This window comes from Scophthalmus maximus, chromosome 17 (assembly GCF_022379125.1).
Source record: "Scophthalmus maximus strain ysfricsl-2021 chromosome 17, ASM2237912v1, whole genome shotgun sequence".
Classification (NCBI taxonomy): Eukaryota; Metazoa; Chordata; class Actinopteri; order Pleuronectiformes; family Scophthalmidae; genus Scophthalmus; species Scophthalmus maximus.
Genome location: NC_061531.1, coordinates 17447276 through 17464195, shown reverse-complemented (window position 1 = coordinate 17464195; position 16920 = coordinate 17447276). Strand labels below are relative to the sequence as shown.

At 46.9% G+C, this 16920-nt stretch overlaps 2 protein-coding genes across 2 annotated transcripts in view; one reads left to right on the top strand and one right to left on the bottom strand.

The window, feature by feature from the left end:
• vat1 (vesicle amine transport 1) overlaps positions 1 to 16920 on the bottom strand; it is a 30841-nt gene that overhangs the window by 6693 nt on the left and 7228 nt on the right. Inside the window, exons 3-6 of the mRNA XM_035614196.2 lie at positions 16563 to 16770; positions 4458 to 4628; positions 3109 to 3198; positions 1461 to 1702 (exon numbers count right to left, since the gene is read on the bottom strand). Coding sequence (XP_035470089.1) covers positions 1461 to 1702; positions 3109 to 3198; positions 4458 to 4628; positions 16563 to 16770 — 711 coding nt within the window. The remainder of the gene's footprint in view (positions 1 to 1460; positions 1703 to 3108; positions 3199 to 4457; positions 4629 to 16562; positions 16771 to 16920) is intronic.
• Positions 13202 to 16920, top strand: part of rnd2 (Rho family GTPase 2) — a 42179-nt gene continuing 38460 nt past the window's right edge. The window contains exon 1 of the mRNA XM_035614205.2: positions 13202 to 13290. The gene's annotated coding sequence lies outside the window, so the exon portion shown is untranslated. The remainder of the gene's footprint in view (positions 13291 to 16920) is intronic.

Below are 16920 nucleotides of genomic sequence, written 5' to 3'. Positions count from 1 at the left end.
GACACAAGGGAAAGAGAGAGGGGAGGGGGGTGGTGTTCAAAGTGCAGGGGGTGGGGGCTTAAGGGGAGAGCGAGGGAGCAACTGGTGTCCTTCAGATGAGGAACACGCCGAGGGAGGGAGGGAGGGGCGAGTCCGGGAATCATAAGAATCATCTTCAATGTGAATGAAAGTCACAGCGGCGAAAACCGAGGTTCCTCTAGGCGACTCCGCCCACACCCCACCCTCTCCGCTCACTTAAGATCCGTCCGCCAGCCTCTCCGGCTCCCGGGCATCTCGGACTTGGAGTTGTTCTATATTTGTTTGAAGCCACAGACGCGACTGTTGATCCTCTCGAGGTCACCAGATGTACGAGATAAGGAGAGAAACCACAGGAGGGAGGGATGATGCAAATTTGTTATTAACTGTGCCAAAAACAAAAGGTGAAAATGGAAGAGAGGCTGCGATGGACGGCGTCAGCTCGTGGTATTTGCATCACTGTTTGATGCCATTCACAAAAGCCAGACTCGAGGTATACGTTCTTCTCTCCTCTGTTTTTTCCACACTCCTTCTTTTTTTTTTCATACATCAGGGCCCCTCCCTGAGACAGACGCACACACACGCACGCACACACACACACACACACACACACACACACACACACAAAGACTAAAAGGACGTCACCATAGCAACAACAGAGAGAGGAGAAAAAGCAAAAAAGAGAAAAAAGAAAAGATGCACTGTGAGGCGGGAGAAGCGGAGAGAACACAGAGAGACAGACAGGGAGTCAGTAACCTAAAGACGGAGAGAGAGAGAAGAGAAAGAGTCTGATGTGGAGAGCAGAGGGGCAGATGGGGAGAGGGGCAGAGAATGAGCGTCAGATGGCGGAGAAAGACGGCGTGGTGTCTCTCCGGCTGCAGTCACACACACACAAAGGCCAAAATACTGACCAACAGAAGATGTCAGAACTCCCAGACACTCTTTTTCTTTTTTCACACTCTCTCTATTCATGTCTGCTCGCGAGCGTTCATTTTTTTTTTTAGACAGCAACAAATCTGACTCTGTCTGGCCGAGAGAGTTACGATAGAAAGGGGAGGCACAGTGGTCGAGCGTCCGCCGGTTGAATGTGAGTCTCATTGAAGCCGGGGGGCCACGCCCAGCTCTTCCTGCAGATCCTAGACCACCACCACTGTCACGCACACACACGGACCCACTGGACACGTACACTGGGGTTGACCGGGTTGGAAGCACATGGCGTAAAAAGCTCACAATGAATCATCTGGTGATCGAAACTGAGGCATGTTTTTAGTTACACAAACAATCAGGCATAAATGGATCTGAAATTCGAATACAGGGGCTGCTTCCTTCGATGGTATATCATCAAATTCAACTAAGAAAAATTCAAATAGTATATGAGATAAAGCGACGTGCATTAGTTTCAGTTAATCGGACACAATGGTACAAAATGGGGGGGGTGGACCGACCTGCTCGAGGTGCCAGGTGGAGTCGATGCGGGGCTTGACCTTGCCCTGCTTGTAGAGGTCCAGCACGGTGTTCATGACCTGCGTGATGAGCTCCATCTCGCCGTCCAGGTAGCCCAGGTGGAAGCCGCACACCGACTTGTTGCCCTGGATCAGGCTGAGCGTGTGGATGGAGAACTGGTGGTACCAGTTCTTGGCCACGGCGAGCAGGTTCTTCTTCTGGCCCGCCAGCATGTTCGAGGTGCCTGACAGGGGAGAAGGACGGTGGAAGGGTCAAGGGGAAAGGGTTAGGGTCGGAAAAAATCAGCTGCCTGTCAAGTGCACAAATGTGCACAACATTTCCTTGTTCTCGTATCTTAAATGTGAAGATTTGTAGTCTTATGTCTACATTTTTGGAGTAAAGCCAATTTGAAGATATCGGCTCGGGCGCAGGTGATGTCCCACCTCTTGATGAAAGCAATAGATTTGATAAATCCTTTGAGTATGCATGTCAAATGAAAATGAACTCCTGTCAGGTGCCCCGTCTTTTTAGTTGCACCTCAGTTCCCATACTGTCAGCTTCACCTTTCACCCTCTGCAGTGCTCCAGCTCTGACTGTCACCACGTCACCTTCCTGTCCCTCTCTCTCTCGGGGGAATAAGGGGGCACAAAGCTCGCTCTGAGAGAGGAGAGGGACCCGGGCCGGCCACATTCAGACACATTCCAGGTTCCGTGTGCATAGAATCGCCCATTGTTCCGCCATGCATACTTCTGGTAAGCTGGATGAGAAGCAGCCAGTGCATGGCGAGGGGAAGGGGGGACTGGACGGGCTGGGGATGCGGCCGCCGGGTGAGAGAGGGTGAATGGGCGAGGGGGGCACCGTGCCGGGTATTGGCTTCTTTTTTTTTTGTGCAACATGCAAAGGCAGAGCCCTGTTCTCCACGGATGCCGACCCTGCCCACTGTCGCATGCACGCCGGTCTACAGATTGGCACCGCAACAGAGCGAGAGCGTAAAAAGGGCCTTCCCACGGGATGACACACACACAGCACACTGGGGACGCGGAACCTCCACAGAGGTCACGCTGCCCACAAGGAAGCAGCTGTGGAAACCCACTATACGCTCTATAGCGCTGCATACTGCTCAATGTTCTCCAGCTGCAGAGAACATTTGTGATTGTTTCAGTCCGAAATGAGTAAAGAACATAGTAGCGATCGTAACACGTTAGCCAGACAGTTCCAGTAAAGAACTCTCGTCTGTTTATGGGCATATTAGTCAATAGATGCTCGTTTGTGTCCGGCTAACTTAAACGGCAACGTCCGTGCTTCTCGCTTACGCCACGCAGCCGCCCGCTAACAAGCTTAATAAACTGCATGTTTGGCATTAGGCCTTTACATAAGATATTCTGGTATAACTTAAAAACATCTAAAACCCTGGAGAGGATCAGTCTGGGGACAGTGAGAAGAAGTTTACTCATGGAAGTTGGCTATAGATTATTTTTTTTTATTATTATTTGACTTTGGCGAATTAAAAATGCTTCTGGGAAACTGTGGGGGTTCGGTGACACATGGAAGCGTTCTTCCAGGACCGGACCTTCTAACCAAATTTGTTGTGCCGTGTGCAATTCTTGCCCATGGATGAGCCGTCCTGCATCAGTTTTTCTTTTGACTTACCATAGGTAATAAGTTTGCCCATGGGCTTCAGCAGGTTGTAGGCCTTATGGGTGTCCGATCCTCCGAGAGGGTCCAGGATAATGTCCAGGCCTGGAGCAGGAGAGAGAGAGAGAGAGAGAGAGAGAGGAAAGAGAGGGGACAGTTATTTTAATGGTGTGAATTCAGAGAGATGCAGCCAAGTGCCAAGTCTCTTCAGCAGCCCCCCCCCCCCCCAACACACACACTCCTCCTCCTCCACATGCCACTGGAGTTCACTGGGAGTAGTGAGAGTAGCCAACTTGTGCCATGTTTACATGAAGAGGAACCCGTACGTATGCCAAGAGCTTTTTCATTCTTGTTGCTGATAAGACAAGGAGGATAAAATGTCTCCCCATCACCGTCGTCGTGGACAGAATAACAAACCAACCTAGTCGGAGCAGATGGCGACCAAACTATTAAGCTTTTTTGATTCATGTCTGGGCTGCGTTCGGCCCTTTAATGACGCTCCCTTGTGCCAGAGGAGGGGCTCCTCAAATTGGGCTACCCCCTTGCCTGCTCTGGTAAACCCTGGATCTATTGATTTCCGGGGGGGGGGGGGGCCCTCACAGCGGGACTCCTGCCTCGACCAAGAGCACAGATGAATTGCTGGGTGAGCCGGAGACAGGAGGGAGGGGAGGGAGAAAGGTGGAGCGAACAGGACTGCAGGCCTCTAATTAGATACACTCTGTCGAAAGTGTCAGTTCTCGCCTCTCTTCCGATCCGTCTCTCTGTCCATCTCTCTCTCCGTGCTACAAAGAGCAGGGTTGGGGCTGGAGAGCGCACTGCGAAATGAGCCTGCAGCATAACAAGAGTCTCCGTCCTGCAAGGAACTCAGCAGTAGGCAGAAGAAGAAACAGGAACTGGCCGGGTTCTTGTTTTTTCCATTTTGCTGAAAAGCAGCATTTATTTGTTCCCTCTTAGCGAGTCCAGGGCCACATCTAGATAAAAATTCTGCAGATTAACACTGCACTATCGACGGTGACCTCACTGCCTGGTGCAATGAGTTTGCTTGGCTTTGGGAAAACGACTCCCTACATCATGTCGTCTCGTGTACACGGCGGCCAGTTGTGTCACGAGGGGAGGGAAGAAAAAAAAAACACAAAGTGAATGAAAACGCATCATCTCACTGTCAGCACCGTTCGACAAATGCTGCCACTGGCACAAAGTATTGCTTTGTGCCAGTGGGTATACATATCGATCTGGGACTATTTGTCTCGTGAGACAATCTCGCTGAATTACTGTAAATCCCCACTAAAAAACACAGTTGTGCCAAGTTGTAAACATTATTTCCAAACTCTCCATTTGGAGCACACTGTGGTCGAGCGTCCCACCTTTCGGGCTGATCTTGCGGACTTCCTCCACGTAGTCCTTGGTGCGGTAGTCGATGGGATGCGTGACTCCGCCCTCGCCGATGGTCTCGTGCTTGCTGGCCGACGCGGTGCCGAACACGGTCACGTCCTTCACCGTCTTGCAGAGCTGGGTGGCTGCGATACCAACACCACCTGAAGGGGAGACAGGGTGTGGGGTCAATTACGATCACACTACAAAGACACATGGACAAAAAATCATTCCCAGAATTCCCGGCCCACGTACATTTTCTACGGTGGGTAAAATGTGATTTAGTTGATAACAGCGTGGATGTGTTTTGCTCAGGGGCATGCAAAGAGTTCATTGGACACAATCGTATTACCCCAGCTGGCCTTGGGGAGAATAGGCACACACACACACACACTAATCCAACTCTCGAGAAAAGCAGCCATTGTGACTCAAATGTTCAAAACAACCTGCCTGACATTCCACAGGACAAATGAAATGTCGCTGAGGTATCTGTTTTTGTCCGGAAAGGAGAACTGGCCTTCATTCTTTTGCAAATCACATTTACAGCATTAGCTCCTTTGTAACAATGCCGGTCGAAAACAAGAATGTCCTGCCACGTTGTCCGACTTAACTTCTAAAGACGGGAACGCTGCGAGACTTGTGTGCTTTCGAGAAGTATCTGCGGCCGTGTCCGCTGTGTCCTGGAAGTGTGTGCACACATTGTGGCGAATGCCCTCGGCCAGTGTTTGCTAAGGCAGCCAGAGCAAGAACGTAATGTTGGTTACTGATAAGCAGAGGCTTGTTTGAAATGGAGGCCCGACTCGAGGACTTGAGGTGAACGGCGTCGGTAAAGGTCATTTTTATGCCACGATCGAGCTGAGAACACATCCGATACCGATACCATGAGAATAAAGCAGTGCGCGGCAGCACGTTCGAAAAACATCCATTTCAACGGCATAACTGGGGCTATATTCCAGGATTCCATATTCGATGTTTCGCGTCTTGTTGCACACGGGATGTATTAAATGACTACATCGCGAACACCTCGACTACAAATTGTCACGCAAAATGTTGTAAAGGCGCCGGCATAAGACTTGAAATGTTCCCAATAGAAACCATTAATGAATATAATTAAGATTAAAGAATGTTTTAATACAGACATAGGTTGCAGGGACTAATAGAACCATCATACTGGTGGTGTGGTTTTATGCATCAAGGGGGTTCAATTGTGCATTTATGAAGTGCTTTAGAGGAGTTTTAAAAATGCTGCGATATATATCTTGTATCGCGGTATTACAAAAATATATCTTGATATTATTTATAGGCCATATCGTCCAGGCCTACGCCCAGTAAGATCATCAGAACACAGAAGGCCGTTGCACTGTTGATTAGACCAAAGATGAATATGTTTTTTTTCTGCATCCAGTTCTGAATTTATCAAAATCAGACATGACGTTTTTACAGCGGGCTACAAATTGCTTATACTCCCTCTATAGCGTGTGTTGTGTAACTGGGTCAGTAATTGATTTGATTACTTTAATCATTTTATGACTCATGTACAGAACATCCTAATTTCAGGGGCATCATTTCCCTTTTCATCTTCTTGTACGTTCAGAACACAACAGTTCATTAGATGACAGCGATGCACCTCTGCTCCCCTCCCATGTTCCATCTCCCCCATCGTAAAAAATGATGTGAAGCGAGTGAAATAGCTGAATAGCACAATTTCCTCTGTGCGACACCCTGGCAGTTTTTCTCTCTGAGGCTGCATTATCGCACAAAGCCCGGCACTGACCCGGTGCCAAGACACAAGGGGCCCAGATCTCATGATAAGATAAAGGCCGATTCAAAATCATCATCCTCTTTATTAATCTCTGACCAGGAGTCGCTCGGTGTCTGTGAACGTTCGCGGGAAAAGGTTAATTTGCAGAGGATTTTTACATCCATTTAAAATGACCTTTCTGAGTGCTGAGTGTAAGAAACGCTTTGAATTCACCCTCCTCCATTTCAGCGCTAAAAGGCCAACGATCACTTCCTGATTTGTGTTCCTTCGCCTGAGAGTCCGAGCGAGATGAACCGTCGCCGACGGGAGAACTGAGGAAAACACAGAATCGAGGCCGTTGACGCTCGGATGTGAGCGTCGTCCGCGGCCGCGTTTACAACATCATCACCGCCTCTCCTCGTCCTCAGTGAGAGAAGAAACGACGGGGTTTGTGTGTTGCCAGGGAAACCGCGGCAAAATTGCCAACAATGACTGAGCAGAGGGAGCCATTTTGTTTCAACATGTAGAGTCAGCTGACGGCAACCACGAGCTCGTCGTTAGTCTTCGCTCCGTCTCAGTAGCCACCAAACGTTGCCACCTCTGACTACGTGTCATGTCTTTTGCATATTCAGGAATAATTTATAGTAAAAAAATCAGAGAGTTTTGTGTACATCACACCATTTTACAAGATGTAAACGTCTCCGTCACCATCCCATCGGATTCAGGTGTGAAGATGATGTCCAAACAGGATGATGCATCCATCGCTCCAGGCGCTCGCATATTAATATTTAACCAACGCCGCTGTCATAAACACAGTGAGTCGTCTTCTGTGTTTACTCCTCGGCCTCAGCGAGCGACGGGAGAACAGAATCAGCCTGTATTCTTATCATCTTGCTCTCTTTTCTTTTCCTGAAAGAAACTGTTCATTTCAAACCTTCATTTGTTCGTGTGGAACGGAACGAATGCCCCGTGTGTGATCGGATACTTTGGGGTTTTTGTGTTTTCCAAAGAGAAATTGAGCCCAGAGAGGAAGAAGGACAGGAAGGTACCTGTCTCTGAATCCCCTGAGAACAAACTCCTGATCTCCCATCACGAGACCGCTAAGCCGCACCAAGAACCCCTTACCACGCCCCAACACACACACACACACACACACACACACACACATACCCCCGTCTATACATACATACACAGATCGCAAAAGTGCAAAAGAGACAGGAGCCTCGAACAGTTCCGAACGGCTGCGGCATGGTGTCCCGCTAATCTTCACAAGTATGCACAGGCAGAGATTAAAAATATTATTGTATTTTCTCCATCTTTATCTGCCTCTCTTAGAATCATCTGTCCTGGTGGAGGCAGCGTCCGACTCGAGACCACCGGCAAGCACTTAAACCGCAGTCGCTCACGGCCATAATTGCATTTGTTCTCCTCGACATTCAGTTGAATTGTTGACACTCGTAAATTGGGATAGGTCAAAAGGAGAAGAAAAAAAGAAAAGGCAGCCACCGTCCAATCTATTTTGTTTTTCCTCTCTCTCCCTCTATCGGGAGAAACAGGACACACAGTGGTTGTGTCCTTTTCCCCCTGAATCCTCGACGCACTCACATTCTGGCGCAAACGTGCACTGGGCTTCCACGCCGTGACTGTGAGAGCGGCGGCAGCAGCAGCAGCGAGGAGGAATTCTCCTCAAAACACAGTGGAATCCAGGCGGACACTGAGGCCCCTGTTGGTGCTCCACGCCCGCGGTTCACGCAGGAGAGGACGGGCCACATCGGCCATGTTTTTTTTGTCAGATTCCTAAATGTCGTCTTCCTTAACACACACGTCTCTCAGGCTACATGCTCCTTGACCTCAAATGACGCATGTTTTTTTTGGGTCTAAACAAAGATTACAGCCTTTGTCAACTGCGTGGGCCGAGCTGCGATCTCAGGTGTAAGCGGGGGGGGGGGGGGTCACCGAAGAGACGACCACCCTCCCCCTGTATAGTCTCTGAGCTCAGTGTTTTGTTTTTCGTTTTGCGCGATTTCCTTTCTGCATTTGTTTCCACATTTCCTGAAGGACTCTCGTCTCTGCCTCAACCCTATCATTAGCCTTTGCGGCTGACAGAAGTATGAAATACAAATGTGGACCCATGAAAGCGTCTCTCTCTCTTGTTTTGTTTAGTTTTTTACTCAAAACTCGCTGTGGCAGTAAAACAAAGTCAACAAGCTGAGCAGAATAAATGAACGTTTTTATTGCCGCTCTCTCGGCAAAGCTCTGTGGCAGAGTTCAAATATGAGTTCCCGACAGCGATAGGCGATGCGGGTTTGGGTGTTTGTGAACGTGTACTCGGGAGGTGCTGCTCTGCATTATGTAACCTTGGTGTTTTTCCTGGGGACGACTGTTGTATGTGACTGTGTGCTCGCTCTGACGGTGAATTTCTCCCTGTCTGTGTGCAGCGAGGAGGAAACCCATTTATAGTTAAGTACTGAGCGAGTGCAATGGAAAAAAAACACATCCTTTTGTGAGTGTGTGTGTGTGTGTGTGTGTGAAGGGGGTCGCTGGGATCCTCACACTCGTAACTCACACAAACTGAGAAACATGTCATGTCAAACTGTCAAACATGTCAAACTGAGAAACATGTCAAATTCATCTGCACAAAAAGTAATCCACAGAAGGAAACACGAGCTGGTGCCCCACACACACACACACACACACACACACACACACACACACACACACACACACACACACACACACACACACACACACACACACACACACACACACACACACACACACGCACACCTGTGACTGTGTGCGGTGGTTAGGCTGGTGGGGGGGTCAGATGGGGTCATTCGATGAGAGCGCGAGCGAGCAACGTGATTGGCGGGTCGGGTTGGAGGTTGCCCTGGTTTCCCTCTCGTATCAGCGCAGCTGATCTGCCGCCGGCGATGCCAGGCCCCGGGAACACAGAGACGGTTCAACCACACAGGCCCCCCAGACTCCCGCTCGGTGGTCAAACTGAATTAGCATTCTCTGAACCAGGGTAAGACCTCCCGAGCAGACAGTCTGCGGGGGGGGGGGGGGGGGGGGGGGGGGGGGGGGGGGGGGGGGGAGTGATAGATGTAACTGCAGTTGAGCTCCTGCTTTGATATCAAGGGGGTTCTGTCAGCTGAGAAAAATAATCTAGAAAGCGAGTCCTGGGAGAAATAAGAAACATAGAAATCTTCCTTTTCTCACAGCTTTTTTTGGCAATAACCATTTATTTTAGTTTTTGGGCTTCAAATTTTTTAAGGCCCATCTGCAATCAGCCGTGCACCGGAGGCTCGTAACGCCCGGGGCCCTGCCTACAGGTCTGACAGCAGTCATGAAGATCTACATTCTGAATCACCAGCCACCTGTTCCACACTCGCGTTAAACATTTACAGTATACTTCAACGGATACGACAGAAAGGCAGAAATGTAATGTACCCTCACTGTCGGACAGAGTTAGAAAGCGGGAGGAGGAATTTCGAGCATTCCAAGGTTCAGGAAGTTCACGTCCCGCCGTGGACAATGCCGCGTGACAAAAAGAGGTAGCTACAGAAGATAAGCAGTTATATATAAAAGTCACAAGCTTAGTGTAAAAACAGAAGGAGAAACGTCAAATAACCAATGATTATTTAAGCAAGAATCAACATCGCAAAGCTTGAAAAAATCTATATTTGGCGCCAGTACCTGTGGTCTGCTTTGGATGAATTTGGCAACTATGACTTTCAAAGAGGATATTTTTTAAGGTAAAGTCAGGACCTATACCTTTTTAGTGAGGCTTCCAATTGAATACTATTTGTTTATACATCTTAGACTACTTTAGGTTCTATATTTACTCCAAGCTTTTTTTTTTATTTGGTCTTTCTCTTTTTCACATCTTTTAATATTTTATTATTTTATCTCCATCTTCTTATCCGTCTTTGTTTACCTGCCTCTGGTGTTTCCTCATTTCCAACTTAACACTATAGCTTTTCCTCGGTTCCACGTTGCTTTGCTTTGTGCGCGGCTGTGTATTGTGTTTTTTGCTTTTTAATCTGTGAAGCACTTTGTGTTGCATTCTTAGTTTGGCGTGCCGTGTAATAAATCTTTAAAAGAATGTAATCATCCAGGGGGAGTCGCTTGTTCCGAAGTTGAAGGACACAGAGGATATCGGAGAGAAGAAAAGTAAAACTTCCCTTTTTTTCTTTTTGCATAATCAGCGGCTCAACACCGCAGATTAGCATTAGCGAGGACTTGACCCCCCCTCCGCTGCACGGGGCTGCTGCTGTCACCCATCACCCTCAAGGTCGTATCGCGCCCACGTGCAGCGGCTGAGTTCAACCTGGTGAAACTCAGTCCCATGCGCAGATGCTCAAACAAGAAGCAGCTGCAAAAAAGAAAGTATGGAAGCCTCCAGAATTGGCTGGTTGGAGAAAATAAAAGGTTTAATAACGGAGGACGTGTGGAATCTGACACACAAACCTCAAACACACTGCTGCTGAACTCTACGAGGGGAGATGATTGATGACATGTGTTATCCAGTAGACAAAAAGCACCTTACAGTGTGAGAAGCTCCAGTTTGGAACCAAACCACAACTCGGCATCGGTGCCAAAATGTCTTGACGAGCAGGTGGAGGTGACTGGGGCCATAGGACAGATGGAGGACACAGGCTCCTGCTGCACCACCACAATTCATATTATGCATTCCGTGTCTGCAACACAATGCGTGACACTTGGCGTTGGCCTGCAGTCGCTCGGGATCTCATAAATAAAACAGCGGTGGACGTCATCGCTTGGGCCCCATATGTATGCAGGAATGCGTAGTGTGGGCGTGGTGGCGAGGTGGCCGGCCAGGGTTCATAAACACTAGGGCCAGTTCAGGGGGAGGTCAGAGGAAAAGCTGTTGGCCCGGGGGCACGGTCAAAAGACCCACGAGATACATCCAAATGTCGCTGAACTTCCCCCCGCCCAGGCCCAGGCCCTCGGGGGAAAACACAAGGGGAAACGTGCGCACGTTCCCCAGCGACGAGGAGTCCAGCGCGGATGTGGCGAGGTCGTGCAGAGCGAGCGGAGGTTACGGAGGGCCGGAGGGGAGGAGGAGGAGAGGGAGGAGAGCGGAGGATGCAGATGTGTGGTGGAGAAGAGAAGAGGCACGATGGGAGGAAGTACAACAAGCTATTGTTTAGAGCCACGAGAAAGGCAGCTGAGGACTATTCACCAGGGTTTACTCACACATACACACACACACACACACACACACACACACACACACACACACACACACACACACACACACACACACACACACACACACACACACACACACACACACACACACACACACACACACACACACACACACACACACACACACACACACAAGCATAGAGTCAAAGCACCTATCACGGGCCAATGTCACCACAGTTACGTTCAGACAGAAGAATGCTATCGAGCTTGTGTTTCCCAAACTTTCCCAATATTCTTTTAATATTCAAAAGGCGCTGTGTGCATACTGTACCTTATGAATATCTGTTGCTCTTCCAGGTTTCTAAAAGTTAAAGGTTTTTTAAGGGACGGAGAGTGAAAACCCTTCGACACATTTGTGTTGTTGGGCTGTTTGAATAAAATTGAATTGAGCTTTATTGAGTTTTATATAGAAAAATGAATTATTAGGAACTATTCAGCATATCTTCATAGAAACGCCAGCATCTACATGATATATATGGTGATAGAAGGATCTAAAAGACAGCTGGTTATTTTTACTGATGACAACAAATTGCTACTCAAACACACAGTCAATGGCTGCAGCGTTAAGAAGCTGTTGATCTCATATGGGCCGACAATAAAAATTGCACTGGTTGAGCCTTCGTGTTCTGTACCAGTGCAGCATCTTTGATGCAGGTAATCTCATGTAAAGAAAATAAAGCTCACTATCATTATCTTTGCCTGACATAAACTGGTCCAGCAGGAATGCAGTGTTGCGCAGACACGTCTGGAAAAACAAAGTTACATCTGTGTGTATACGGATATAAGTCCTCTTATGAAATTGCCAGTTGGGAAATGAAGCCATTAAACCGCAGACTAGTACTGTTTACGTGGTGAAATGTGGAGTTCACCGAGCTGCGGGCGGGGTTGAGCAGTAGCACACTACCTTTTAATTTACTAATTTCATCATTGAGATATTACAAAACAGCAACAACAAGTGAATCAAGGAATTTGTTCTGAGGCAACAGTGGTGTTGTTCCACATCGTTATTCTGCAACATTATTGCAGAATAAACGATGTTTGAAAAGAGTCCGGACGATAAAATAGTGGCAATATAATTTTCTTGAGAAGCAATACGACAAAAGTTCAATACACATTGATATAATGATTATATCAATTTAAAACCCCAGTTAACTGTCTTCAGCCGTTTCCTAAACTTTCACTCGGGATCAAAAATCTGTCTCTAAACTTGAAAGAAATAATTAATTTGACATTTATTATGATATCTTTCGATATAGACTGTTTTTTCAATTTTCATGATAAGATCCCCTGAGAAATCTGACCAGTCACAAGATGATTGACAGGACCAACCAACTAACTTGCATCATTTTAAGCCAACGATTAAATCATGCCTATAAATCTCTGAAATTAGGAACATAATTTTTATTATTTACTTAGATAAAGGAATGCTACAGAGTACTGATGTGAATACTTGCCCCTGGTTGAAAATGAAATGCCTAATATGAATAGACTATATCTTTGCAACTACAAGGTCTATATAGGAATAATCGTGGTATCTATATAAAGATATCACTTCCACTCGTGATGGAACACAACATAAATAAAATATTTCAAGACCTGGGAAGTTACAAGTAATAAGTTAACATCATATACCATGTCATTCATTTATATACATATATATATATATAAGAATTGTTTGTTCAATAAAGGTTTGAAGAAGAAAAAAAAAGGGGGGCCGGACCTGAAAGCAGGTAAAAATGAACGGAAACTGTCAGGAATGATTTCGATGTGACACCGGGGCATTGGAGTAGCCGACTTTAGCGGAGTTATTGGACTAAAATACAACGTATCGTCATAAAACCGCAAAGGTAAGACGTGATTTATGTGTGTCGTTGTTTGAAGTGAACTTTGTTGTTGTTGTTGTTGTTGTTGTTCGTCTGCTGGTTCAGTGACGGACGGGTTGACCGTAGAAAGATGCCGGTGGAGTCGCGGCTTTCATTTCCTGTATAGCTTGTGTTGTGTGTTAGCATCGTCGACAGCTCGGTTGGCTTAAAAAACAAAAAAACAATTCATCACTAAAATATTAATAACGTCAACGCAGGTACCTACCTCTTCTCTCGCTTTCCCGCCATGTTTTAATATCTGCCGCCGTCACAGGAAACGGAAATACCAAGCTACTGTACAGCCAATCACGTCGCGATCTCCTATCGCACCACAGTTCTGCTAACAGGACTGAAAGAGGCTATGTTGCTGTAAAGTGGTATCTGGTACTGTAGTATTATGATTAAAGTGACTGTACAAGTACACAGGCACGGTATCGGACCAGATACCCGATACTGGATCATCCCTACTTAAATAGTTCATATATATATATATGAATATGAATGCACCTTAAAATACTGATATTGACACTGTCTATTACAATCAAGTGTCAGGCGAAGACTTAAAATTGTTTGCTTTGTCTCACCTGCAGTCCAAAGAGTAAATATGCTCAATGAAATACTAAAACCTCATATTTGCAATTCTGGAAAAAAAATGGATAATCAGAATTGTTAAAGATAATTTTCAGTTGATCAGCTATAGTTGACTTGACAGATTCAACACTGCGTGGCTTGTTACAATATTGCTGAAAAGCTCCAGTGTGTGATATGAAACCCTGGCTGAAATTTCCTTTCAAAATATTAAAAGATATCAGACTGACACACACACACACACATTCACATGACACAATCACACAATCACAATCTCACTTTCTCTCCCTGGATCTGTCACAGCGGATACCTTTGATATCTCTAATCACAGAACATCAGGAACTATTTCCGACAGACTCAGGGTGGGTCTCTCCACCCCCCACCCCCCTGCCCTACACGCACACACACACACGCACACACACACACACACACACACACCCACCCACACCCACACACACACACACACACACACACACAGTGCGCAGAGAAAAAATGAGTATATCTCACTCGCTGGAACAAAAGCCACTATCATCATATACGCTGCCATTACAGAGCATTAAGGTCTCAGCGGAGCTGTGCGGCAGCACGATAATCATTCACACATGCGACGGACGACAGAGTGTGCAGGCGAGCAGACTGTTTTAAGCAAATGCTCTTTGTCGCAGCCTCAGTGTAATGTGCTTTTTTGCAATCCTGATGTCCGGACAGCTGGCGAGCCAAGACTGTGCCCGACGAAACCAGAGACGCCGCCTCGAACCAAAACCAGGCGGGGGAATAGTGTTCTTACACCACACTTCACCATGCATTCCTCTCCTATAGCAAAACGTGCGCTGCACAGAAAACCTCGGGTGATTTGTGTGTGTGTGTGTGTGTGTGTGTGTGTGTGTGTGTGTGTGTGTGTGTGTGTGTGTGTGTGTGTGTGTGTGTGTGTGTGTGTGTGTGTGTGTGTGTGTGTGTGTGTGTGTGTGTGTGTGTGTGTGTGTGTGTGTGTGTGTGTGTGTGTGTGTGTGTGTGTGTGTTGTGTGTGTGTGTGTACGTGCACACAAGGATGGGTGACATCATCTGAATGATATTGTGTATATGCAAACATGTGGGATTCCTCTGCGACCAAAAAAAATTCCCCCGACTAATTAAGTCTGTCATTCAGCTCCGGGGGAAACAAATAATTTTAATCTCACAAATTCATGGATTCTTCTGCGTTATTGTGTTAATGCCAAAACGATACATCCACCTGGGTTTGCAGTTTCCCAGAGTCATTTTTTACTCTTTTTTTTTTTTGTCTCCCAAAGAACAAAACAGGCTCAGGTTTCATTATACGCTCTCGTCCCTTCGCCATCTTCTCCCACACACACACACACACACTCTCTCCCAAATGATTCCTTTTTCCGACTCTCTGCACAAAGAGAGTGGGAACCAGAGGAAAAGCGAGAGCTGCAGAGAGAGAGAGAAACCCGGAGAGAGACCAATGTTTTTTTTTCTCCCTTCTTCGCCTAATTCACTGATTTTTCACTCCAGCTGGCCTCATTATGTAAACACGGAGAAATCTAAATGCTCTCGGCCTCCTCCGTGCATCCCGCCCCGAAACAGGTGCTTTAACTCCCTCAGTCCCCATCTTCAGTCCCCACCCACTCACTGTGAACTTTGACCTCACAGCCCAGGTGGCAGGTGCTACAGTGTTAGTACTGTACAGCCATATCTCATACAAACAGTGTCAACATCCTTTTCCAACAGCAATCTTTTTTTTTAACATAAAAATGAAGTTTATAAACAGGATGCGTAGAGAAAGGAAGACGTGTGGTAAATATGTCGGCGTGTTTCCTCGATGCCATCACTTATTACTGAGGTTTTGCAGATGACTCCCAAAATTGTTCTCTATAGAATAGATCTGGGCGATATGGGAAAAAAATATTATCAAGATATCGATATATATCGCACGATATAAATCAAATCACTATTTCTGTCAAGCTTAAAAGTGGTGAGGTGTCAGAAGTTGAACATGACAAATGTAGGTCTTTTTCCGTTACACCGTCGCTCGAGTTTACTTTTCCTGTCTTCATTTACTCTTTGCACGACCGCAGAAGCCCAAACATTAACGCGTGAGCTGCTGCTGGCTGCTTCTACTACGCTCCCTGCCATGTGTGTCAACCTAACTTGACGTGGCTATAACTCTATTCCAGCTATAACTCTATTCCAGCCACATGATTGGTTCGGCACAACGCTGTTCTCATTCTCATTGGCTGTTCGAGTTGTCTGTCAAAACATGGATGGAATGAGTTCTATCAAAGTTCTATCGACCGTGTCTTATATTTCTATCGAGGAAGAGCTATTTTGCGATAATTATCTTTATCGTTTTATCGCCCAGCACGAATATAGAACTGCTTGAGCAGATCGACTGTGCACTATTTAGTGCAGAGCAGTTGGCCCGAACCTACTTGTATATTAGAACTTTGAGTATCTGACCACTTGAGTTATTCACAGCTACTCAAGCAAACAGGAAAACAAAGCTTCTTTTAGATTGCAAATTAATTATTAATCAATTCATATTGAATTAAGCCCTCGTTGAAATTAATGACCTTTCACGGAGAGCGAGCCATCGATTCCCCGACCTGAGACTGACGCAACATAAAGAGGGTTTATTTTGTGCATGAGTAGTCTCTGAGTGTCAGCACCTGCAGCGGCGTGGACGAGGACGCTCTGGTTGGGCCGCAGGTTGCCGAAGTCGAACAGCATCATGTAGGCGGTGATGTAGTTGACGGGGAGGGCGGCGGCCTCCTCGAAGCCCATGCCCTCCGGGATGAGGAAGGTGTGGCTCGCCGGCACCACCGCCACCTCCTGCCAGAGGCCGAAGCGGTTCAGCACCATCACCTTATCGCCCACCTGGAACAGAAAAGACACAGGATGAAAAACAAAGGAAGGTGAAGCAGAGGGCTCTCGATCCGCTCCCTGTTCTACAGTGAATGAGAACAGTGTGCGATTAATGCCGCGTTTAGTTCAAATAATCTGATCAAATCTGAGTTTTGATTTAGA